A 23,626-nucleotide genomic window follows, 5' to 3' on the forward strand; every position below is an offset into this window, starting at 1 on the left:
AACTTGCCAGATAGTAATTATTTTGTAAGAGTCCTACTCATGCCACAGAAATCAATGCAGGTAAGAGAAACAGTACCTCAAGGGGCATAAAGCAATTTTCCTCGAGCAGAACGCATCAGAGGGCTAAAGGCAGCTAGAGAGAGAACCAACCAATGCGCTCGATCTCCAAAACGAGACAAGACACGCCAAAAAGATTTGTTAAATTGGCTGCTCATACACATCTCACCCAGGAGCTCACAGGGAGGGCAACACGTGTGGCTGAAAGATCTCAGCTGCAATGCAATTCAATTGCATGCCTATTTTTGAAACATTTCTGAAGTGTTAATACTTTGAAGAGCGAAGAAACAGAAATGAAGAAAATCTCAATGCGCTCACACACGTTGGCAGAACAATCTTTCTCAAATACAAAGCAGTGGAACAAAAACCCTCAAAAAGCTCTTCACACCGGCCACAGTTTATAAACCACCTCAGTCTTCAGCAGATATTTCAGTCAAGCCCCTGCTTTTTTTTTTTTTAATTAAAGTGAAAACATTTTTAGAACACAAGATTATAAATACATTTTTCTCCTTCCCAGTCTCTCAGATATGGGCCTGTAAATCAGGTTTTCAGAATTTGTTTCAGGTGAAAATAAGTAAGGCTTAACAGGAGCAGAGAATGGAACAAGCACAGATTAAAGAGTCTGAAAGTTATTCTGGACTGTCAGCAACAGAATACAAGAATGAAAGCAAGACACGAAGCCAGTGTGTCTACACATCTGATCCTAACTTCTTTCTCATGGTTACTTGGCAGCAGTTTTTATACTTTGGCACATATAGATCAAAACAGTTTCTTTCAAGCAATAAAAATGTAAATGGCAGCAGTAAATGTCTGTTCAGCTCAGTCAAATACGGGAACCAAGACTAAGGTCCAATTAAAAAAAAACCACCTCTCAGCAGCATCATAAGCAAACATTTAGCTGTTAAAGGAAGATGCTTTTAAGAATGGCTTAGCTGAAGCCTTAGAAGGTTGGGGATGAAGAAAGAAAAAGTAACATAAGTCAGTATCACCTGAAGTGAGATATATACACCATTAGCTAAGTGAACAGCTTCCGAAGCTTCGAGCGGGTTGGGAATATCCAGGTCCTGGGGTACGAGGTGACACTGCTTCAGCAGCTGCACGAGGCACGTCACGTTCCCGCTCATGCTGCAAAGCTCCTCCAAGAACCAGGCTCCATCTCTCGAGGTCAGATCAACCAGTTGCTCCCCAGCACTAGATGCTGCACCCTCCATCATCAGATTTCGCCTGGACGAGTTACGACAGTCAGTGTGACAGCCCTGAAGCACCCCCCACCCTTTGCAAAACAAAGGACTCAATAATGGTGTATGTTATGCCTTAAACAGCTGGGGTTTGCAACTTTGGGCAGGCAAAGATAGGTGGCTGTGAAGGCAGACACTATATTTTCCCCTCAAGGTCTTTAACAAATGAAGGTATACATTTTTGAGATAAAGGTAATCAACAGCGTTGCTTCTACCAAGGTCTCAGTTAATTGCGATGACCAAGATGGGTCATCCAGCGGACAATGAACCGCTAGGTGAAAACACAAACCACCAGCTACCCTGAACAGACAAAACAACTCACTTCTGGTCAACACTGGGATCATCATTCTAATTTTCTGACCACCAACTAATTTCTGGAATGATCTTAATTAGCATGAAGAGTGAGCAGAGGGAGGAGACAAGCCGTCCCTCTCCTATCTCACATGCAAAGGGACTCAGTTATAAAACTTCCTCACTTGGGACTCTTTGGAGTCTGTTTGTGTTTTGTGTGTGTATGAGTGCACGCTCAGTGGCATTAATGAAGTTTTGCACCCGCCACCGAGACAACTACAGAGAACACTGGAGTGCTGAGATCTTACTTTTTCTTCTGATATCTTAACCTATCTCTCTGCTTTTCCTCTCTCTCTCTCTTTCTAACTTTATTCTGGGTACATAAGAGTAACATCTTGTGAGTTTTGTTGTTAAAGTCTTGCTAAGTTTTTATGATATAGTTACAAACTTTTGCCAAGCCACCGTTCACTGTAATTCCACTGAGTGTTTTTAGTAAATTCGTGATTTGATGGAACTTCTCAGGGGATTGTCGTCACTTTGTGTTACTGCACAGAGTGTTCAGAGTTAACTCATCCCAAATCTCACCTGGTGGGACGGGACAGTTGGACAACCTGCCTGCTCTTGCATTCTCCACATCATTATGTTCCTTGAATATCCCTTTTATGCCATCTCAAACATAAGCACATGCAAAACAATTTCCCAAGAGCCAACTCACCTCGTTAGCGTACAAAGAGCAGAGATGATAACGCTGGCTAAGCTCAGCGAGCCCTCCTCTCCGTTCTCATGGAGGAAAACTTTTATGCACCGTTCGATTTCTTTCAGCTGCTCTTCGCAAACAGGTACAGTAACCGCCTCCTGTTTCAAACGCTCCACCTGCCTGATCAGTCTGTTATTTATATCTGCTGCGTAGCGCTGGAGAGTCATCTCTGTAGCGGTTATGAACTGGCACATACTTGGAGGTGGCTGAGGAGCATATTGCATTTCATACCTGTAAAGCAAAAGTACAAAGACAAAACTGTCCCTTCTCAAGATCTAGCAAATTGCATCCTGCTCTGCAGGTAGGAAAAATACTCCCCATTTGAATAGTTCCCACATCACCTCTGGAATCCCACAGCACTTGCTGGCTGCCCCAACAGCACTCACATAAAGTCTGAGAATACACCATATTTCACAACTATTTGCAAGGACAGAAGACAATCAGTAGCCCTTGAGGCAAACAATAAATAGAAGACAAGAAATAGGAAGGAAACATGTTTCAGCGTAAACTCTTGAATACAATCTAGACCCTGTAAGCCAGGCAGTAGTAATGCTGAAACAGCCTGACTTTAGAGGAAAAAGAAAAAAAAATACTTGCTTGAAAATCTGCTTTTATAATAATAATTTTTAAAAAATCTTTAATGGACTTAAGTATATTTTTAAATACTAGAAGTTTCTAAAACCCCAAAATATCACTACCCTACAGCCACAAACATGGAACTTCATTTGTTCACTACAAAGCAATGTTACTTGGTTTCCTTTTTGCAGTACACAGGTTAAACTCTGGAACAGGATTTTTAAAGCAGTTTTCATCTTTTTCTTCAAACTTCTGGAATTACAACTTAATCTTGTCTTGCTTTAGACTTGGATTGGTCCTTGCAAAAGTATTTCTTTTCACTGGAAAATTAAAACCCTGGAATAGCTTAAAAATGAAATTCTTCAAACAATCCATTATTCTGTCAACTTACTTTCTAAAGATCTCCTGGCAGCGCTCTATGGTCATGTTGCGGATGAGCTCTTCCATCCAGGTTTTCCATTGCTCTATTCGGTGCTTCTGGAACACGGCTTTGGGATACTGCAGAGCCACTGTTGCGTAGTTGTGCAATTGCTCGAGACAACCCCGTAAAACGGATCTCCTCTGCTGCAGGAGAGCGCCGACTTCACCTTCCAGCTGCTCGCACTGACTGATGAGATGTGCCTGGCCTGCATTTTGCAGAAACGCTGTTGCTGGTACATAACTTGGAGGACCTTTCAAGAAAGATGATGAAAAATTAAGCTTTACTCATCTCTGAAGCATACACACCTTTATAGCATACAAGTACTGAGTGTTAACATCCCCTCAAAAACATTTTTACCTGTGATAAAGGAGGCACTGAGAATTCATACTGATAATTCTGAGCACAAGGTTAGAGAATAAATTCATGCAGAGCTGGGACAAGACAGAGACATCCCTTCAGGCAGCTTAGAACAGAAGCCTTGAAGTGCTCTAAATCACCCTTCGAAGAACCTCTTTTCATTTATTATATACAGGGCATTGCCTTTAAGGTAGAGGATACTCATAAAGCCGCCTGATATTAAATTTTAGTTACCTTCAAACCATTGAAAACCCCACAAATACCGTTTATACCTAGGTCCATTTGTGTGCTGATTTCTTGAAGGAGACTTGCAAGTTGTGTTGCCTCTAAGTTACTGAAAGCCGTTTGGTAATGCGTTATCCACTGCTCAAACTCGTTCAGCTTCACCTGGATGGCCTCCTGCACCGCTCTTTGCTGAGACTGCAACTGAGTGTGCTCAGAATACCTGAATCATTGAAGCCACAGAATCAAGTAAGTACAAGAAAAAGAATACTTAACTATATTGAATACAAAGCCTTATTGAACAATACAACTACCTTGTTGACCAGAAAATGATCATGTTCTCACTAATTGCATGCAACTTTAACAATATTGTGTTAGCAATGAATTCTGTTTTCCTACAAAATAATGAACGCATGTGCGTATTCATGCAATTCTGGAATCCTTGACCAATTTCAAATAAAGTCAAAAAATAGTTTAAAGAATTAGAAACCTGGATGAAAAGATTTTGTGCTATTTATCAACAGCTGCATTATACGGATTAATTTGATGGGACAGCACATTCTGTCTCCTGCCTTGTGAGTCAAGCGTGGAACATGAACAGCACCGGTGATACTGATGGAGTGTGAGGTGCAGGACAAACAAGATTTAGTAGGAAAATGGTTTCAATAGTACTTCTGTACAAGGAGTGACTTGCTTACTGTACAAATACCTTTTACCCAGGTATTAATCTCTCTCAAATACACATTTTAACATGTAACTCATAAGTATATCACTAAACCACCAACTCTATCAATGTGCAAGATTCCTGACAGAATTCCTGGCTCCTCTTACCTGTGCTGAAGCGTGTGAGAGGGGTGATCTGCTCCTTCTGCGCCTTCCAGAAACTCTACCTCCTCCAGTAGTTTTCCTTGCAACTTTTCTACATCTGTCAACTGTTCTTGCAGGTTCAGATACTCTTCTAAACTACTGTCCAATTTTGGCAGCACAGCAAGCATTTCGTCTCTGTTCTTAAACCAGTTGACCTAGAACCAAGACACAGACATCGTAGAACAGGACTTAATTGAACAGGTAAGAGGATGTAACATATGGCAGCACTGAATCCTTCACTGATGTCCATCTAGGGTTACCTCCAGTGCTACAAGTGCTAAAGCTTAATAGACGTTGTTTATTTAGACTGCCCTCTAAATGTCTGATTTTATTCTTCTAGCCCAGATTAAGGCAAAACATTAAAACATTTTAGAATTAAGCACACAGAAAATGAAAACTAGATATTCGCAAGTTCCATACAAGCACTTCCCTCAAACTCAATTTAACTCAATAAAATTTGTGAACTATTTCTAAGAAATTACCACCTCTTCCACCACTCCCATAATGCAAATAAGTCAAGTGAAAGCATAGGGCCTGCTTTGGTTATAAAATAGAAAACGATTGTAGCGAACTCACCTTGATCTCAGCCACCCTTGAAGAAAAGAGACTACGTGTGATATCTCTTTCCATTTCTCTTTTGCTTTGCTTGTTTTCGGCCTGCTGGCCACCCCCGCCGTAGACGGCTCCAGCAAACCCCGCTTCGCCTCCCGCTGTCCAGTCCACCAGAGGGTCGTACACAAAAGCCTCCAGCAGCGTCAGCAAAGTCTCTCTCCCACGCCGCATAATATGAAGGACCTGCCATCGTGTTTTAAACAGACTCATCTCACATTACCCTTGGAGAACAGCGGCATTTTAAATGCAAAATACTGCACTTGAGGAGGCACAGAAATCCCTAACTTGTGCTCTAGCAACAGACACTTGAGGAAGAAAACTCTCCTTTGTTCAGAACTTTTTTCTTTTTAAAAACGTATCTGTCACGTTTATAAAGGATGAGTCCTGAAGAAAGGGGGTAAACAAAACTGCACCAAAAAAGCCTCAGGGAAAACCATTTTACATCTGGAGCAGCAAGTCCCCTGAACTGCAGCTGTACCACTACTTGCACATGTATTTATCTAACATTCTATCTATTATCTATCTATTATCTATTTATCTATTCCATTATCTAACATTCTCCTATTTCTTAAATACCTACTATAAGAACTACCAGAAAAGGTGAAGGCTTTCTAAATCAACAGCAGAATATTTAATAGAGAAGTTTTAAGGTGGTGTTTGGCAAGCAACAGCCCTCAGTTTTCTGCCAGTGTCCTACTTACCTGTTCACAAGAAAGCCTGAAAACCCCTTCTACTCCCGTCACTCCAAGTGCTGTTTCAATATTGTGCGTCATCCGAAACGGAACCTTCTCTGGTACCCTAAGGCTTTTCCCTTTAAGAGAAAAAAATTAAGTTGTTTGTTTGTTTTTAATTACCAAGAAGATAAACCTTTTATTTGAATAACATATAGCATTTTTTAAATTACCTTTTTCAAAGCAAACATTATAATCTATGTGGACAACTTCTCCTGTAGTCATATCTATAAGAACATTATCCAGATGTCTGTCTCCAAGACCAATGATGTAGCCAACCATGGACATAACTGCAGTGGATCTTGCATACGACTTTAAAGAGAGTTTCAGGAAAAAATTATTGGTGGGAATCCTCCGCCAACACATCGGACTGACTATCATCTTGAAACATTACTTTAAATGTAAGTGCAAGACAAATCAAAACCAACTTATTCCAAGCTGTTTTCTATTTGTTGTCTGACGAGATAAGAGTTTTTCACATCTTAGGCTGATAATTCTAGTTTAATAATGTAGAGCTATCAGGTATATACCTTTTTTTTCCAGATGGCACAGTTGCCACCATTTCCTGTTACACGAAATTTTGGCAGTGCCAGCTCATCTAACTTAGCAGTATCATTGCTTGAACACATCCCAGGCACTTGTTTCCCCTCATCCCATTAAAAACAAGCCTTTCAGAAGGAAAAACATATTTGTTACAACTCACCTGTGTAACTCTCCACCACTCATCTGGTGTGGTACACGATGACCAGAGCTCCTTCGCCAGGAGATTTGGGGGAGTTGCTTCCATCAGCTCTTCCAGAACAGCCCTCATGACATTCAAGGGCCAGTCACGCCGGGACACGTCGAGACTGAGCCCGACCGCCTTTAGAGCGGGGCCGATCTTACTATAGTAAAGCTCACTGGGTCTGGGCACTATTCCGGGATTCTGAGGAGTCTGGTAAGAATCCTGAGCCTAGAAGAGGTACAAATGTTGGTTTATTATTATTTACTTATTATATATTATTATTATTTATTACGCATTCCCACAGAAACGTATAAAAAAATCCAGCTTTTGTGAGAATGAAATATGAAATCAACTCCTCTGAGAATCACTTCTACAGCTCAGAGAACTCTTTCAAAAGTCAATAGTTAAGAAAGCCTCCAGAAACTCAAAACACATTCTTTTGGCCTAACTCTGCTCTTATCAAGGTAAATTTCAAAAATTTAAGTGTAAAAACTATATTTAAAATTAAATGAGAATGAGATGTGCAACTAGCATGATCTTAACCAAGGTTAACTCTTTTTGTGCAAAAAGAGTTCTCCTTGAATCATCGTGCCAGAATAGTGCATTTGTTACATACTGTAATAAATATTTATATCCAATTTCTAGTGAAATCCCAAGAGATATGAATACACAGAACCATTCTGCATCATTATGAACAAAACACAATCCTCCTACGACTACGTGATTTAGAATTGTAAAGCAAATCAGAATAAATGTTTCCCTTCTGAATTGTCTGAGCTGGCATAAAACACGGTTGTCACCTTTTGTGCTTGTAAAGCAGCTTCTCGCTGTTGCCACCGTTTGTACAGGCCAAACAACGGCGTCGCTCCATCCACCCACTGGATCAGGCCCGATCTCGTCCCCAGCGGTGTCACCGAGTAGTGCCGCGCGTGGAACCTCGGCGTCTCTTGGCGGTTAATAGTAGCAAACATTGTGTTCACAATTGATAAGAATTGCATGATTCTTTCATCTAGATGCAAGTCTTCCAAACCTGTAACACATTTATTTTGTTTAAAATTTAGTTTCTGGATTTAAAAGAAACCCTCTTAAAGCCTAAACTACAGCGTTTTTTGAAATTGTAATTTATTTCAGACTATGAATAGCTTTATAGATTACGCAGATCAAGGATGAGCTCTTCAGCCTAAACCTTCACACAGCATTTGCCCACTAGAATCACCAGTTTCCAACAGCTCTCTGTGAGCAGTACCCACAACAGTTACCAACTTAACAAACAGGTCTTGTCCTTTCAGGGAGGACATGAAGTCCCACATGTTCTCTTCCAGGTGCTACCTTAAGCTTCTGGAAAAACACATCCAGCTAATCCCATCAGTATGCAAACAGAACACTGTTTCTGATGCAACCCTTCTAACAAAGGGATGTGAAATGCTCCTGAGCTACAGCTTCACAAGGCAAAATTGCTCAAAAATGTACGGTGGGGTGAGAGGTGGGGAGGAGAGGGAGCAGGTGCTCCAAACAATGTGTTCTCCGTATCATGCAGCAGAGAAAGCTCAAGTTGCAACCATGCATCTTCCCAACTTTAATATAGTCTGATTTATAACACGAGACAGTAACTTGCATAAGAAAATATCCATTTGTTACCTTTAAACAGGTAGGGATAGCTCTTCCCATCCGAACCCAGGAAAAGCAGCTTTTTAGGTTTGGTTTTGGTCGGCAGAATTGTGATGGTGCTGCCCACGCTATGAATTGTGACCGTGTCTCTGGTAGATACTTCTCCAGGAAGGGCTATTTCCGTGTTCAGCATGGCAGCCAGCCAAGGGCTGATTTCTTCAAGCCGTAAAAGGTAACTAGCCCGTTTCTGTGCTCTTTGCTGCAAACTTAGCATTACCTAGTCCAAAGAAATGTTTTGGTTTAGGGTGAGGTTCACCTTAACAACTAGCATTAAAAAAACCAAAACAGAACAAAGAAAACAAACCAAAACCAACCAAAAAACCCAAACACAAAACTAAAAACACACCCAAACAATCAAAACGACAACAAAAAAAACCACCCAGACCAAAAAACAAATACTAAAACCAAACACCAAAACAGACTTAATGGTAGTCATCTTCTAGAAAGCATGGAGATTTTTCTTAACCTACCTTTCATCCTCACCACCCTACTAATCCACTTATAGCTTAGCATGAAGATGACAAAATCTAAACCCCATCCTTTACGCAGCAAATATACCCTACCTAGTGATAAGCACCAAAGTCACAACAAAGCAAAGTGCTCAGGAGGTTTGCTCCTGCGTTTATAAATATTTGAGCTGTGGTCAAAAGCAGCAGCATTCAAGCACTCTCTTGTTTACATATCTGTATCATCACCTGTTCTACAAAGCAGGAGGAGAACTACAAAAAACCCCAAAGGTCTATTTGTGTGTAAAACCTAGGATCTGTCTATCAAGAGTTTTAAAAATCACCAGGTTGGCTCTGGTTGTCCAAGTGAATACATATTGTTTCTCCTCAGACCCGTAAGACAAAAATCACATAATTGAAAAATCAGAGAATATTTGGGAAGGGTTGGTCTATGCTTAGATAACCAGAGTACCAACTTGTCAGAATTTAAATCCACTAAACTCAAATGGCATGGAGTTTCAGAAAGACAGTATCAAAAAAACTAAAGCCCTCTGCCCCAAAAACTGACAGAATCTCAGACAGCAGAAGATGCAAGAGTGTCACAAGTCTGTATTCGCAGTCTGTGCATATAATACCTCTTTAAAAGGGAGCCAGCTGCTTCCAGGTTTAGCAGGATTCAAAGGATTCTTAAGTTTCTCTAGCGCATTTTCAATCGCATCTCCATAGTTATCCTGAAACCACTTCTCATGAGGAGTTTCTGCAGGAGCTGCAGTGATGCTCCGCACGTGCTCCAAAGCAAAGACAATGGGCTTCATCAGAGCTGTGTGCTTCTCACGCATGATTGCAATCTTCTCCTCTCTATTAAACAAACAAACAAAATTTCTCTTAGTTCCATAAAACTTCATAAGCATAGCATTGAAATGAGACTTCAAATGTGCTAAGAATTCACAAAAATGGTTATATCTCCAAATGAGGTCTTTGAGGATGGCCACATGAAGAGTATTTCATTCCACATCGAACGCATCTTCCTCTGTATCATACTTCTTTGTTTTCTGTGAGTTTGTTGTTTTGTTTTTAAACTGAAACATTTGAACTGGGCTCTTCGCTAACTGAGGAGCTGAGGAGAAGCTCAGAGGGCTCAAACCACCCTAAGCAACTATTTCCTTTAATAGAAGAGCTCCTAACTACTCCTTCCCAAGTGTACCACGCTATGAAGAAAGGGAAGGGCACGAATCAGATGCGGCTCTTCTCCCATTCACAGGAGAAAGCAGGTGAGAGAGAAAAGACTTGCTGAAAACCACTGAAAACCAAAAGCAGATTAAGACATTTCGTTTACTCCAAATATCGGTGGTTTACAGTAAACTCCAAATAAATTACATTCTTCAACATGCTTGTCCTCATTTCAGCTGACTTGTAAGACAGACCTTGGAAAGAAGAACTACAGGATCTCATAGTCCACGACTTAATATACATCGGGTTCTAACACATTAAGGAAATCGCAACATGGAGCCACAGGTAGCCTGTTGTCGTTTCTCATTTGATTAGAGTACTAGCTGTGGCATCAAAATGTTCTTGAAATACGGTCAGTGACTTACAAAGCAGCAGCTAGGATAGCACAAATTCAGGAGCAGCAACACTGCTGATCGGTTTGACTGTATGTTTTCTCAAGAACAAACGCTTGTTAAAATCGTCACTTGAATTATTAAAAAAAAAGACATACTTCCGTAAAGTGTTGTTGTTTTGGACCCTCTTGACTTCATCTTCCAGTTGTTGAATCCTTCTGAGGACATACATGTGCTGCTGCAGTAAAACTCCCAACCAAAGCTCATCCCAAAGAACGGTAACTCTGCGCAACTCGGCCACCAGCATCTGAACCTGGATCAAATAAATTAAGATTCACTTACTTTTAAGAGTACTAGTAGTAAGACTTATTCTTGAAGATTAATTTGAAAAAAGACAACAGCCTAACAGCAAAGATACATCAGATTTTCAGTAGGCCTTCCACAAGATAGACAAATTACACAGTTTGTGGTTCAAATAAAGGCACAAGTGACACACATTTGGATTATTTACCTGCAATACCATTGTTGGATTTGCAGCAGAGAGTTTCTCCACAATTTTGCTGTAACAATCTTGCATCATTGCTTGGTCTTCATTTAACCCCACTTTCGTATCGTCTTTACTGCTTTCTTGAGAAGCTGTGGGGCTCCCTCCATCACATTCGGCACCCAACAGTTCTTCTCCTTGAATATTACCCAGCAAAGTGGGGATAGCAGAAGGCAGCTTGTTCCCTAAATTAAAAACAGATGTTGAAATATTATCTACACTGTTCTGGCCTTGAAAGATACATCACTCAATACTTCATTTAGCATCAGGTTCCTATATTACATTAAGTACTGGCCAAGTATATGACGATAAAATTGAAAAAACACAAAACAAAACAACTTATTTGACAAACTGGTATATCAAATGAAAGTTATCAGTGAGGTCCGTAATAAAAATGTTTTTAAGATAGAAAGTATCAGAGCTACTGGGAAAAAAAAAAAAAAAACAAAAAAACAACACCCTCAATATAAATTTATCCAGTACAAAACCAAGTATCAGCTGAAGTGTGTTTGAACACTTATTTTTTCCTCCATACCTGAAGTCTGGGATTCACTGCTAAGCGAAATGGTACCCACGATTGCAGGATATAGTATGAGGTGAGGAGAATCTTGAGCCACTCGACACAATAAGTTGCAAATACTCTGACGAACATACACTTCGGGATGATTCAGGCGGGAGAAAAGCTGAGGAATAATACCTGCATAAACAGAGAAAAAAAATGTGCCAGTTCATTTCCATACACTTCAAATGATACAGAATCTTATTTTATTTTCAAAAGTATGCTGGTTTTGCATCAGGAGAACATAAACATCTATTTTCCCAATACGAATTTCTTATTTTAAGTAACTGTCTTTCACAGTACAGGCAACAGCTTATTTCCCTCTACTATTCACATACAGATAACTATCAGATGCAATATAGAAATCCTTCAGTCAAGCTCTAGGAAATGAGTTTTGCACATTGTATCTGTTATATCATTTTTTCAAAAATAAGGAGAGTCACATGAGTATTTCATGAAGTCAGCACAGCTGGATGTTTCAAAAGAAAGTACAATTTGGCAATCGTTGGGCTCCTCTGCTGCCACCTTCCACATTTAATTCAATAACCTTTTGTGGGAAAGTCCCTGAGTGACCAGAGCCAGTTGGGTAGTGACAAAACAACTACTGCCGAGGTATCTGGCTTTAATCAGGATACACGGCAGAGACTTGAACATCTCTAAACTATTCAGTAAAAAAGAGGCTCTCTTTCTATCATGTTTAAATAAAAATTTTATGACAGCAGAATGAACACCTTCCTGCTTATATTTAGAGGAAATGTGTCAAAACTAATTTTACCAAGTAGATAAGGTGTCCTTACCTCTCCAAGGAGCAGTAGGGGTAGTTTCTAGCCCGTGCTCCAGATACTGGCGAAGTTCTCCAGCATGTTTCACGAGCAATCGTAACAGCCTGAGAGTTGCCATCACAATAACATCATCAGTGCTTTGCTCAGAAGTGTTCCTTAAGTGCAGTCTGGGATCATCTTCATCAAGTGGAACCTTGAAAGAAAGAAATTCTGCTCTAAGTACATAGTTCACATCGTTATTTAGGGAACTTTGTAACTGGCTTCCTTATCAGCACAAACACTGACCTGACCAGCATTGAGTTTGAGGAAGGTGAAATATGCACTGCAGGAGAGTTTATAGAGACTGAAGATTCTGTCTACAACTTTCCTCCACACTTTAATTAACCCTTCTGTTGCATTTTCATCAAGATCTGAAAGCCAGGGACAAGTTGTTAATAACTGACGCCATATAACATCCACCATATCATCTTCTTCGTTGTCTTCATTTTCAGTGATCTGTAGTGTCATATCTTCATCCTAAATGCCAATAAGGAGACAATAGATTTGATTAAGTCCTCTGGCCATTTCTACAAGCAGTATCAGCTCCTAACCCAGCTGCTGTCTCAGGAATTCATGCAATCGCATTACTCCATCATATTACCACAGTCAACAGAACATGTTACCACCTCGCTGATCTTAATTTTAACTTTAAAACATTTACAAGAGTTAATACGAATCACAAGTAAAGTAAGTTTCACGCTGAAGTTGAACAGCTTTTAAGGAGGCAAATTCACACTTACTTGAATCCCAGCTGGACGACACACTGCCTGCCCAAGGATCCCATATATTTTCTCTTTATCTTCCTCTGCAATGTTGTCTGGAAGCAAGTTCTGAACCTCCGATTTTTCCCGGGGCAGCAGACGAACACCTTCTCCCTGACTGTAACATGTAAGGAATTATTGATCCTCAATATATTAGTATTTGTAGAGCTACTGAACACATTAACATTGAATATACACAACTTCTTGAAGGAAAAAAAGACCTTCACCCTTTAACTCAGAATTAAACTCACTTCTTCTTAGAGATGACAAGTAATCAAGAGAACATCCACAGTTTTCTGCTCACATGTGACTTCTGACCACAAAAGACAATAATCATAACTACAAAGCTAGGTTTTATCTTCAGAAAGAAAACTAGTTGTGTCATACAAATGGAAAAGTTAGGATGAGTTTACCTGGCATTATCAACTACTTTCCGGCCCCACCTATAAGCCCAACTAGCCAGGGCTGCCCAGGATTTGGCCACCTCAGGTGCCTGCACCGAAGACAAGTGATAGAGCTGGCCCAGGATGAAGTCAGGTTCTCCAACGCCGATATTTACTGTGATGGCAAAAAGAGAGCGGTGTGTGTTATGATGTAAAACCTGCTCCTCATTTCCTCAATATACAAAATAACAGCAACATATTTTAAGTGCCTAATTTTTTTTTTGGTCCAGTTAGTACCCAAAAGGGTCAAGTTTTCCAACATGCAATTATTTTTCAGTTCTGACACTGGCTGCGAAACAAAGACCAGTTTTTCATTCCCTAACAACCATTGCCTACACTCTACAATTCTTTTCTCTTTCACAGAAAGATGGTGCTGAGGCAAGAAACTCATGTTCTCTTCAGAAAGCAGACTTAGGAACTACCCAGGGCAGTGTGTGTCTTTATTTGTCTATATATTTATTTTCTTCACCATCAAGTCAAAAAGCCCCTACTACTTAACATCCATTAACAGCTCTAAAATAATTCTGATTCTGCAAGAGAGGAATTAAGTTATTTGTGAAATCTATGTTTAAGCAAAGAAAGAACTTTACATTTGAAGAAAAGTTTGCCAAAACCTGGGAATTCAAGTACATTTTGTGGCAAAAACATGTAGATCAAAGATTAAAAGAAAACCTAAGGTTACTGCTTTTCACCCTTCTCAGGGTCTTCAAAATATAAGTCTTATCCATGCTTAATCTGAGAGATCTAATTCAAACTAACAGTTACACGACCTGAAAGCAGACAGAAGCATGACAAAATTTGATGCCCTCTGCATAAAATAAACGCATCCCAGTTTCTTGTTCAGGCCACAATCACTCTAATAAGAAACATGTGAAAGAAATATGAATTATCAATATTAAGAAGAACACCTCTACCTGTAGATTCACTTTCAATCCTAGGATATTCTTCTTCCAGTGTATTAACAGCTGGGAGATCAATCAAATTATATATGTTTTTAGACAAGGTAGACAGACCAGTGTGATTCTGCTGCTGCCGAGCTCTATACACTTGTTTCAGCTGTCCCGAAATCTCTTTCCACTCTGCTTGAATCCATTTCGCCAGTGTGAGAATAGATTTAGCAACTGCATATTCAGCTTTGGCAGATTTGCAGAAGGATATGGCACAAGAACTCAGCATTTCCATGGCATGTGTTGACTGACCTGCACATCATGAAAAGCATATCTTCAGTAGAGTGTTAACTGTATTCAAAACGCTTCCAAAATTCAGCATATGCAGCTTGTAACAATATATTTTTACCACGAAAATTCTCTTTTGAAGTTAAAAATGACAAGGAGAAAGAGACTTGTGAAAACGCTATCAGATTAAGACAACAATTAATAGGATTAAATAAATTCTTAATGATACTGCCCCTATAAAGGGGAATTAGCCTGGTTGTAAGGACAAGAAGTCCAAGTAGCTCCAACATAATCGGCAAATACTCACCTGCTGTGTACAACAATTTTGTTTTCTCAATATCAAGTTCAGGACCCCATTTTTCATCTATCTGACCAGGTGCAGACAGTTTTTTAAAGTGCTGGACTAAGTCCTGTGCAGTGGTGGTTCTTCCCAGCTGAACTTCACTGCACTGGGCGAGCAGCCGTGTGGCCAGGGCGATATTTCCTCGCTTCCGGGCAAATTTCGCTGCTGTCAAGCCCAGCTCCATTAGATGGCTTTTAATTGGGACTGTTGGTTCTGAAGAAGAGAGCAAGACACTCTTAAACAAAATTATTCAACAGTAATTTGCACTGGGGGTATAAAGATAATTTCTGCCCAAGGTATTCTGTATGTGGCCATCAGTAAAAAATTGCTCAGCGCTTTTGTATTTCCTAATCCTTCCTTCAGAAATTTAGATGACTTCGTTTCTGCCTAGAATACTTATATACCCCATCTGAAACAAAGAATATATATCCAGAGATTGTCTGCTGGGCAAAAGAGTAACTTATTCAGTATAAGCATTCTTCTTAACTAAGAAATCTACTTGTCCCCCAATACAACTTTTTTTCCCCATTTCCCCTTATTATACTGCGCATTTAAATGGCTTTTGTGACTGTTGAAGACCCATTATTGATAGTGTTGAAGTGTTTAAAAGCAAAAGCACTTAAAGCGTGAAGAGATGAGCAATTAAAATGCGATTATAAGAGTTTAATATAGAACCGCTAAGAATTTTGAAATATTTTTTTTTCGTTTTAATTGTAAAGCAAGACACCTAAACAACCAAAGCCTGGCTTTTAAAAAATAATGCACCTAAATAAAAAGATACAGCTGCTGCTTTCAGTTCAGATTCTGCATTTACCTTTCCTAACGCTAAACTGAGAGCATCCGTACCTTTCAGCTTCCCCAGCAGCTGGTTCTGGTAGGCGGTGTAGCGCAGTGCATGCATCCATGGCCGCACGTCGTGCTGCTTGCACGACCTCAGAGCTTCGTTGAAGAGAGGGATGAGACAGTCCTGGAAGAGGCGCACAGGGTGCACGGTTGTCACTAACGTGTATCTTCATTTATCAAGACAAAAGACCATTTTAGCATGTAAGAAATATTCTTATTTGTATTAGTAGCCACTCTTTAACTAATAAAATGCAAATAAAACTAATAAAACGCCCCTCAGTTCCAGCAGGACAGGGAACTGCTGGAGAGAGTCCAGCGCAGCCACGAAGATGCTGAAGGGAGTGGAGCATCTCCCATGTGACGAAAGGCTGAGGAGCTGGGGCTCTGGAGCTGGAGAAGAGGAGACTGAGGGGTGACCTCATTCATGGGGATCAATATGGAAAGGGGGAGTGTCAGGAGGATGGAGCCAGGCTCTTCTGGGTGACAACCATGATAGGACAAGGGGCAATGGGTGCAAACTGGAACACAGGAGGTTCCACTTAAAGATGAGAAGAAACTTCTTCCTGGTGAGGGTGCCAGAGCCTGGCCCAGGCTGCCCAGGGAGGTTGTGGAGTCTCCTTCTCTGCAGACATTCCAACCCGCCTGGACACCTTCCTGTGTAACCTCATCTGGGTGTTCCTGCTCCGGCGGGGGGGTTGCACTGGATGAGCTTTCGAGGTCCCTCCCAACCCCTGACATTCTGTGAAATATGTTTTATGCAACTCTAGAAAGACATACTTCATTTTGAGAGGACAACACAATAGCTCAAACTCCAGCAAAATTGTTTTCTGAACAACATGATTAGGAATTAGAACTAGATAGTGCATGCTGGTTGAAGCTTGACAGTGAGTTTTCAAATTGCTGAAGTAATTGGTTTTTGATAAATATTTAAAAAGTAAACTACATGTGTGTGTTGCAAGAATAAGTGTAACAATGCAAAAATATATGAACACTTCTCTAAAAAGCAACCGCCAACGAAACTTTAAAAATACTGTAGGTAATTGAAAGAGATGGTATATTTACAACTATAGAAAGGAGCCCAGTAGAGACGTAAATTTAAAATAACCTGGGTCAAGGCACGCTAGAAAACTAAACGTAGTCTTTTTACAGCCTGATTCACAATGGTCAAAACAATGAATGAGTTTTCTATACTCAATAGCTCATGACAGAACAAGGAGAAAGACATGACTCCAGTTCAGGTGTGAAACATGCAGCCGTACCTCTGATGTCAGCCTGTTGGAGACTGTGTTTTCCAAAGCAGAGCAACAATACAGCTGCAGAGTGCTCAGCACCGGTAAGGACTGAGACACCGTGAGCGTGGAGAGTCTCAAAGGTCCAATCGCGATCCGGGATGTTTGCTTTAAGTACTTGATCACATTTCTGAAAGAAAATATTCAGATCAGTTTTGTTAGTGAGACTTTAAGAGTAAACAGCGATATCAAAATTACAAAAGAAAACGCAAATTCATCTTCAAGAGATGAGGAGAAAACGTTGCAATATCACACACAAGTTCCCGTACAATACTTCAATAATAAACTGACAAGAAGCAAAACTTTAGCAGCTCAAAGAACTACACGATCTCCAAGTTAAACATCACCTCATTTTTCCACAGTTAGCTTATAACTCACAACAGCTAAAACCAGTAGCAAACTGCCCCAGATGCTGAAGCACACACTTTTCACAAAGTTGGGTTTAACAAACCAGAACAGATTTTCCCAATATATTCCATTTATTCCAGCTTACTCAGATATGGACTGCCACTTCTGCTCCTGCTCCGGGTGGTTCACAGCTGTTGCCAGACACACGGCGCTTCTTAAAAGCTGCACTTCAACTGCTTTTTGAAGTTCTCTTGGATCAGGACTTAGCATATTAGGAAGGAGCTTCTTCATGTCTACGAGGAGATTAAACAATTGAAACCAACTAGAATTGTCACATTTTGTCAAGTGTCATCATTTGAGAAAGCATATTTGAGAGCAAGAAAGCTTGGAAAAAAGAAGTTTTTTAATATCTATGTATGTATGGGTTTATTCATATTAGAAACTGATGATAAATTACTTAGAAACAGACACATTAATTCCAGAAAACACACTTATATCAACATTTAGAATGAGCACTGCCAATCATTTTGAAGCTCGATTCACAAAGGTTATAGTCAGTCCACTGAACACAGCAAAACTACATGAAAAATTTCAGTCTGTCATTTATAGACACAGATACATGAATAGTTACTTTTGTATTTAAAGTACCATTAACTTATGCATTTATACCTATTTTTTCTTTGGATCCCCCTGCAAGCAGGTTGATATTTTCTCCTGGTAATAATTCTAGTTGTTCAGTGCATTCAGTAAGTTGTCCAGACTCAAAGCTGCTCAAAGATCTGCAAATCAATGTTTACAGTTTTATTTTCACATTTCTTACTTCATACCAGTTGCTAAATAACTTATAATTACATAGCAAGGAAGAAAGTCTCGAGCTCAACTCAAAGCCCTTCTGATTAATCCCGGTTTTCACAGAGAGCAGTAAAGGGCAATAGTGCTGTGCCAAATGGAGAAATTCAATGTCAAAATGAAAGGAAAAAACACCTCACCGGCTACGAAGCTTTTCCTCACACTGTATATAATACTCTTCTAGCACAGTCAGGAGGAAAAAGGTCGACTTTGGAAGAGTTTAAAAACAAACATGCAAAAATCCAACACTTCTTTTTATCCCGACTATGCGAAGAAAAGTAAGTTTTGGGGCAGAATTTCATGAGGCCATGGTTTCAACTCTTCATATTCTTTAAACCAAAATTCCAGAGACACCAGAATATCATGCAGGTCATACATTATACAAATTTATATTGCTTAACACCCTGAAGCTGCAAATTTAACTTTTTTCCCCATTGTTCTACTTTAGGAAATAATATGGGCATTATAGATTTTTACAGAACTGTACAAAAAAGGCACTGAAAGATTAAGGAGCTCAATGGCTCAGAATATAGAAGACCTGATGGTTCTAAGAACAGTCACTTTTTCAGACCCACAAGATTCTATTTAAAAGCCTCTTTCTATGCTTTTATTTTCAACTCAAGAAATTTCCGCCAAAAGGACTTTATGATGTTTACTGCAATACTATAGAGATGGAAAGTAATCAAGTTGTCCAATGAAATGGAAAAGGCCCTTAAGCCTTGAAGGACTATTTCAATGCCACAAATACTTTTTTCATGAACCAGGCCAATATTGAGGGTTATGAAATAAATGCACAAACTTCAATTCTAAATTCCATTTAAAAAAAAAAAAAAGAAAAATAGTTTAAGCAGCCGAGACTGCTGCCTTAATATACTTTTTACATTAAATTAATGAATTAAAGTATTTTTACAAACTGCACCACTGACAAGCATTTTAATTTTTACTATTTGTGTGACAGGATTTATCTTCTACCAATAGAAGTAGAATGAATTTGATATCTTCTACTTTCGATGAAAAGATGTATTTCTAGAATACTAAGAAGCTTCAGCAGCCAGAAAGCCACAGTAACTATTCAGAATGATGTTACCTTTTTACTTATCTGTATGGATAGTAAACATCAGGGCCAAGTTTTTCCCCTCCCCAGAACACAACCTTCTCATCGTGCCCCTACTTTAATGACATCCAGTTTCTAAAATCCACAAAAACTTTAACATTTCCCTTCTAAGATACTGAACTCGAAGGTACCGTTGAATATATTCATTATGTCCTTACTTTATGTAGTTAAAATCTGCTTTCAGGTTGATTGAGGTATTACTATTGCTTTTCTTCAAGTCGTGGACCATATTTTGCCACTCCTGCACCGCAGCCCAGTCAGCGATGGAGATGTAACATTCACACGCCTTGTTCCCCAGGTAGTTTATCACCTCCGGTGAGGAGTCGCTTGGCTTAGTCAGAACAGTTTTTCTAGTTTCTCCTGTGAAATGAAAAACGTAATATATATACTTAAATATACATTTATGCTGATATATTTTAAAATAGCAATTCTATCACACAAATGTAATTTCTACCTCTTTTGCCAAGAAAATAATTTTTTTAAACATCAATTACATAAGATTTACAGTACTCGTCTTCCACTTATACATTAAAAAAATAGAACATTTTCAAAGGAGGTTTTAAAATAAATTTAGTCCATAGCTGGAAAGAACCATCGAAACAGGAAAAAAGAACTAATTTAGGAACAAAGAAGATCCCTTTTCAAAGATGAAACGGAATACTGAAACAGTCTCAGCAGTTAAAGAGCTCTGAGTAACTAGTGTGTTCATGATACAGTTATGTCATAAATACTAAGCCTTCAGTTATGATGATCTAAAGTAATATAGAACTAAATTAGTAAATTACAAAATGTTTTACCTATAATTTTTAGTCTCATTCAGCTAGACCTCAGTCCTGCAACCCCTCATATCTACACATAATATCGGTTTCAAGAGCATTAAGCGGCTCAGTTTAACTGCAGATGGAAACAGGTTTTCAGATTTAAGAATTAGACACTATAATTACCATGGCTATCCCACTGCACGTTCTGATTGTATGTACATACAGTTACAAAACAGTTATTTCTCTTCAAAAGGAACCACTAAATACTGACCGTTGACGGAATGCTTTGGGCTGGCGTTGTTGACGCTGTTGGAATTGGCCAACTTGAGCACAGTTTTGTCAAAGCCCGTGATGCAGCAATCCATCCCCGTCATGGAGCACAGGTGCTCCTGGTATTCCGCAGTTGCTTTCTCAAACCTTCAATGGTTTAAGAACTTCGTCAGCATTTGACAAAAACAAGTTTTCTTTTTTGGTAAATAGACTATATTTAACATTTCTTTACCACAATACTCAAAAAGTTCACGGCGCCTTTGGCAAAAGAAAGGGATTAACACGGAACACAAGTTTACTGGTTGAATTTCCAGGTTATAGCACAGTATAAGTTTTTCTGTTCAGGTTTTAATGCCAATTTCAAACCAAGTATAGGTTGAAGGAGATGCTCGAGTTTCATATTTGACTGCCACGCTTTTAACCTGAATGAGTAAAGCTGACGAGATACATACCATTTAACAGAGGATCGTAAAACTGGATCGAGGGCAACAATTTATACCTTAAACTGGACACTTCTAAGAAACTTCTCAGATATTACAAAGCTGCATATTATTTACAGGAATCGAACGAAAACAGGAAAAAGATAGTTATAAAACCTCATTTTTTGGTCTTGTTTGGGTTTTTTACATGGCAGGTAAATAATGAAAGATGGCTCCTTTTCATTGCATAGAGATAAAAGGATGTATTCCTTTAAGGAGATGAAAACATCAAAATGAAGGCATACCCTATCTGGAACATTGACCCACTTATTTGTATCTGCAGCCAAAGTTTCTACTTCAACAGACGGAGAAGCCACTTTTTCAAAGCTGAACTAAAACTGCAAAGCATCTTCCTCTCTTGGCAAACTGAGGCAGGTAATCAGATCACGCTGTTCGTCAGAAACTTCATTAGAAAATATTTAAATTAATAATATTTTGCAACGGAAAATTAAATACAATATGAAAACAGTATTGCTGTGTATGAACAACTAAGAAAAAAACAGCTTAGGAATGCTGTCTATATTTAAATCTTGGTAATTTATTTAGATGTTAAAATATCTAAGAGTGCTGGATGCATTAGGTATCTCTGGAAAACACAGTGACTTTAATTGACACAGAAATTAGATCAGTAGACAATTTACGCCACAAGATTCAGAAGCAGAACTATGCATAAGGAGGAAAAAATGTCCATGTTTGTAGCATCTGGTGATGTGAGAAAACTCACCGGCCTTCTGCTTGCTGAGCTACGGAATGGATCCAGGCCAGACCCCTCCCCAGCACCGCTGACGACCAGACCGCGATGCCCTGGATGGCTTCGGGACAGTGCAGCTCACACAGCGCTTCCACCAGCATCATAATAGTCACTTCCAATTCATTTCCCTAAAACCAAACCAAAAGCTTTACTTAGTTAATCTCATATACAAGAAGAGCTATAGACACGGTTAAATATTTGGAAGCAGTAAAGCAATATTTCATTATATGCATCCACAAGTGAAGTATTACGCTCCACTGTTAATACTATTAATATTCTGCATATCCATCCATCCCAGTGCTTTTGGAAAAGCAGAGGAGCCGAGGGAACAGGATACGTGGGGAATTCACAGCCTGAATGTCAGTCATTAGCAACACGACATGATGATCTATATCCCGAAAACCCATAAAGGAGCGGTAAATAAAACATCTAGCAAATCTCCTTCGTAAAAACGTTTACGCAAATCAAGTCACATACTGACGAAACTATTCGACCTTTTCAAAAAGGCTTAAACACTTGATCCACTCGCCCCACTCCTGCACTTACCTGCTAGTTCCTCCCAGAGGAAAGACACTCAGGATCCACCCCCATCCTGCGCGTACCCACGGGTAAGCAAAGACCCTACACAACCTTAGGAAGGCCTCACACCAACACAACAAAGTTTTAAAAAGGTTTAAGAACCACCTTCTGCTTAAAATTGCTCAATTCAAATGGTGAACAAACTACAGCATTCATTTCCCTATGGGACTTGACCGCATGCATCCTCCTCTCCAACCTCCCGCCAAAGTCCATCAATACAGAAGCGGGAGTTTAAAATGTGGCTTTAAATAACACAATCTTTTACAGACCAGTTGGTTTAATAACCACTGATTGCCTTCATTTAGTTCTTTTAAAACAGCATGGGAATATTTGTGCAATAGTCTACATAGTCTGAGAAGAGTACCTGAGAGAGACTATTATTAGTTTTCATTTCGGTGAGTAAATCAAAGCCGTGCCTGACGGTCACGGCGGGCTGGCCAGCCAGCAACCCAACTCGCATGATGGAAAGTCTAATCCGCGTTAGCCAGTCTTGGCACGTCTGACGATTAGTATAAAAGAACGTCCTGATAACCTTTAAAGACAGAAAATATAAGTTTCACAATACCATTCTTCTGTAGGAATCAGAATAGTTAAAGTACTTAATATTTATAACAAAGTTGGGACAGGTTTCTTTTTTCCAGATGAGTTTTAAATGGAGACATGAAGAAACAGGTAAAATTTCGCATTTTGAGTTTTATTAAAACAGATGGTCTGAAGTCTTGCACAGGACGCAACTGGCCAGGCACGCTGCCAAGCTAAAAATCTTGACATGAACTGACTATAAATTATATCTTACCATCATGTCAGAGTCCAACAATTGAACAGTTTGCTTTGACAGTGAAGAATGTTTTGCAGTGAGAACCACACAGAAGGGTATGTTTATAAACAACAATTATATTCCTCAAGAAGCAATTTAAAGCCTCAGATAATTGTGTTACTTTATAACAGGACTGCTGACAAGCTACTAATAAAGCTGACTGCTACAAATCAGAGGTACTACAGACTTGCTTGATTTGTACTGCTACTCAAGTTAGTACTCCAGAAATCAATCCTGTTTCCACATGTTCTCCAGGAATAAGCCAAATTCAAAGCCAGAGTCTTGGACCTGGGAGTTCTTCTGAAGTTCCATGGTTAAAACCTGAATAACCCAAAACCACAGTTCATTCAA

At 39.5% G+C, this 23,626-nt stretch overlaps 1 protein-coding gene across 1 annotated transcript in view; it reads right to left on the minus strand.

The window, feature by feature from the left end:
• Positions 1-23,626, minus strand: part of SMG1 (SMG1 nonsense mediated mRNA decay associated PI3K related kinase) — a 69,511-nt gene that overhangs the window by 12,067 nt on the left and 33,818 nt on the right. The window contains exons 22-50 of the mRNA XM_065645310.1: positions 22,823-22,990; positions 21,853-22,007; positions 20,651-20,796; positions 19,777-19,978; positions 18,325-18,434; positions 17,801-17,948; positions 17,278-17,437; positions 16,022-16,142; positions 15,140-15,388; positions 14,572-14,856; positions 13,628-13,772; positions 13,194-13,332; positions 12,700-12,930; positions 12,430-12,607; positions 11,609-11,770; positions 11,041-11,258; positions 10,688-10,842; positions 9,603-9,825; positions 8,492-8,738; positions 7,654-7,883; positions 6,833-7,081; positions 6,303-6,441; positions 6,100-6,209; positions 5,363-5,581; positions 4,751-4,941; positions 3,970-4,142; positions 3,311-3,590; positions 2,302-2,574; positions 1,047-1,281 (exon numbers count right to left, since the gene is read on the minus strand). Of these exons, the coding sequence (XP_065501382.1) occupies positions 1,047-1,281; positions 2,302-2,574; positions 3,311-3,590; positions 3,970-4,142; positions 4,751-4,941; positions 5,363-5,581; positions 6,100-6,209; positions 6,303-6,441; positions 6,833-7,081; positions 7,654-7,883; positions 8,492-8,738; positions 9,603-9,825; positions 10,688-10,842; positions 11,041-11,258; positions 11,609-11,770; positions 12,430-12,607; positions 12,700-12,930; positions 13,194-13,332; positions 13,628-13,772; positions 14,572-14,856; positions 15,140-15,388; positions 16,022-16,142; positions 17,278-17,437; positions 17,801-17,948; positions 18,325-18,434; positions 19,777-19,978; positions 20,651-20,796; positions 21,853-22,007; positions 22,823-22,990 (5,541 nt within the window). The remainder of the gene's footprint in view (positions 1-1,046; positions 1,282-2,301; positions 2,575-3,310; positions 3,591-3,969; positions 4,143-4,750; positions 4,942-5,362; positions 5,582-6,099; positions 6,210-6,302; positions 6,442-6,832; positions 7,082-7,653; positions 7,884-8,491; positions 8,739-9,602; positions 9,826-10,687; positions 10,843-11,040; positions 11,259-11,608; positions 11,771-12,429; positions 12,608-12,699; positions 12,931-13,193; positions 13,333-13,627; positions 13,773-14,571; positions 14,857-15,139; positions 15,389-16,021; positions 16,143-17,277; positions 17,438-17,800; positions 17,949-18,324; positions 18,435-19,776; positions 19,979-20,650; positions 20,797-21,852; positions 22,008-22,822; positions 22,991-23,626) is intronic.

This window comes from Caloenas nicobarica, chromosome 14 (genome assembly GCF_036013445.1).
Source record: "Caloenas nicobarica isolate bCalNic1 chromosome 14, bCalNic1.hap1, whole genome shotgun sequence".
In the NCBI taxonomy this organism is placed as follows: domain Eukaryota; kingdom Metazoa; phylum Chordata; class Aves; order Columbiformes; family Columbidae; genus Caloenas; species Caloenas nicobarica.